Below are 2500 nucleotides of genomic sequence, written 5' to 3' on the forward strand. Positions count from 1 at the left end.
ATAAAGGGCATCAGTTAACGTTTCATGGCCTCTATTTATAGGTTTACTCCATTTATAGATTGAACAAGTTTTGAGTATAATACAGCTATGCAACAGAAGAAAAGTACTTTACCAAAGTCATCAGTATTTTGATTTCTTGTACTCTTCATTTGCTCTTTTAGAATATACTTACTATGTGTAGAGGCTTCCTTCGTTGTGGACTAACTATAGTGATGATATCCACCCCATTTGTTTGGAAGGGCATAAACCTTAGAGTAAAAAGGAGAAAAACTCAATATGAAAATCAAAATAATTGGAATTTTCACCATAATAAAAAATTGGATGTATAAGGTAAATATGTCTATATATTTACTTCATTTTCTTTTTGTAGATCTGGGATATGGGGGAAAATGGAGAGTGGGTGTGTACAAGTTCATGGAAGACACACTGTGGTCCAGTCTGGAAAGTAACGTGGGCTCACCCTAATTTTGGCCAGATCATTGCCACTTGTTCTTTTGACCGTGCGGCTGCAGTGTGGGAAGAGACAGGTTAGTGAAGAATATTTGGTAGAAGTTTGTAGGCTTTTAGCAAGAATGGCAGAGGTGAAATTTTGTCTCAGGTGGATGCAATCCAAGGTTCTGAAATTATAATTTTATTTGTTAAATTAGGATATTCAAAGCCTGTTGTCCTAATAGGAATAATTCTCTTTCATTGATAGTCTATACATGCCTTATTATCTGAATATTTCAAAATAATCTGCTATAATACTCAAAATTGTCTGATTTTCTGTGCATGAGACTAATAAGTGGGAATCTTCTTTAAACCCAATAGTGAGTGATTCTGGACATGCAATCCATAGTGCTTGGATCAGGCGAACAAATCTAGTGGATTCTCGAACGTCTGTAATGGATGTCAAGTTTGCTCCAAAACAACAGGGTCTCCAGTTGGCAACTTGTTCTGCTGATGGCGTGGTGAGCTCATTATTGCAGGCTTAGTTAACATATTATTCCTTTATACTAAATGATCTTATATTGTGGTATAGATGTTTAGAGATTTGAATGTAAGTTTTGAGGTTATATAGATTTATTATTATTATTATAAAAAAAAAATTTAATTGTCACTTTTTTTCTTCAATACCTAATCAGGTCAGGATCTACGAAGCCCCTGATGTCATGAATCTTAACCAATGGTCACTTCAGTATGAGATTAACTGCAAGGTGTCCTGTTCTTGCATTTCATGGAACCCTTCGCCTTCCAGGTTAGTTTATTTATTGTAGAGTGCTATTGTTAATTGATTAAAGGAGTATTTTCTTTTTTTTTTGTTCTTTGTAGTTTCAAATATTCTCTGAAGGCAGAAAATACAGTATTATCTGTAGTTGCAAATAGAGGGTAGAAAAGGAAGCCATAATATTGTAGAGTATAAATGCTAGTCAATTACATGAGACTATTTTTAATTACATCAGAAGAAATTATTTGTATCCCATTAACTGTGAGATTTTCCAATGCCAAACTGAGCTACATAGTGTGTATTATATATACACAGCTACTTAAGTTAAATATTTTTTACAGGGAAGTATTCACTTCACTCTTTATGCAGTGTATATGACTTTTAGGGAAATGATACCACAAGAGACTACACATTCATTTAAGAGGCTCTCTCTTCTAAATGACAGTAGTTGGAGCCAAACAAGCTGAAATGTGTTTAATGCTCACAGTTTAAAGTAGGCTCAACAGCATTTGGCATGGATGTGCCACCCAGCATTTGGGCCTGCTTCATGATCTGGTTAGATGTCACGTGGCATAAATGGGTTAGGAAGGAGGCATGAAGTAGATAAATGCAAATAACATGTAATAGAAGTCTGAATAAATGTTAAAAATTTGTGTTATGTGGCATTACATTTTCAAAATATAAAAGTAAAACAAATTAGTACCTTTTCATAGATAATAGAAGTTTCAAATGTATGTGAAGGGCAGAAATTATTAATGTTATTATTTTGACAGATGTGATTGTTAATGATCTTGGTTACTGATTTGGAAATCTTCCATTACAGACTTCACTCTCCCCTTATAGCTGTGGGTAGTGATGACCCTAGCTCCTCCTCAGGGGGAAAGGTCTTTATATACGAGTTCTCTAACAACACACGCAAGTGGACAAGAGTAGAGACCCTAGTGACAGTGACAGAGCCTGTACATGACATTGCCTTTGCCCCCAACCTTGGGCGGTCGTACCACCTGCTTGGGATTGCCACCAAAGACGTCAAGATTATTGCCCTTAAGCCTAATAAGTAAGTGGGTTTGCAGTGAAGTTTAGTTTGTAGGTCTGCTTTTCATGTGAAGTGCTCAAGGGGAGTGGCAAAAGGGTGTTGAATATAAGAATAAAGAAAATGGATGGATGGACAAGCATATGTAATAAAATGTAAACTAATAGAATTGTTTTGATGATAACTACAATTGAGCTAGCTCAAGCCAAACTTACCTTAATGCAAGCCTAACATACTTTTGTCTGTTATATATTTATTTA

General features: G+C 35.3%; 1 protein-coding gene across 1 annotated transcript in view; it reads left to right on the forward strand.

Moving 5' to 3' along the window:
• The window catches only part of LOC113821232 (nuclear pore complex protein Nup44A), a 4471-nt gene that overhangs the window by 662 nt on the left and 1309 nt on the right, over positions 1-2500 (forward strand). Inside the window, exons 2-5 of the mRNA XM_027373717.2 lie at positions 371-527; positions 811-950; positions 1125-1237; positions 2031-2264. Coding sequence (XP_027229518.1) covers positions 371-527; positions 811-950; positions 1125-1237; positions 2031-2264 — 644 coding nt within the window. The remainder of the gene's footprint in view (positions 1-370; positions 528-810; positions 951-1124; positions 1238-2030; positions 2265-2500) is intronic.

This window comes from Penaeus vannamei, chromosome 40 (genome assembly GCF_042767895.1).
Source record: "Penaeus vannamei isolate JL-2024 chromosome 40, ASM4276789v1, whole genome shotgun sequence".
NCBI classification, from domain to species: Eukaryota; Metazoa; Arthropoda; class Malacostraca; order Decapoda; family Penaeidae; genus Penaeus; species Penaeus vannamei.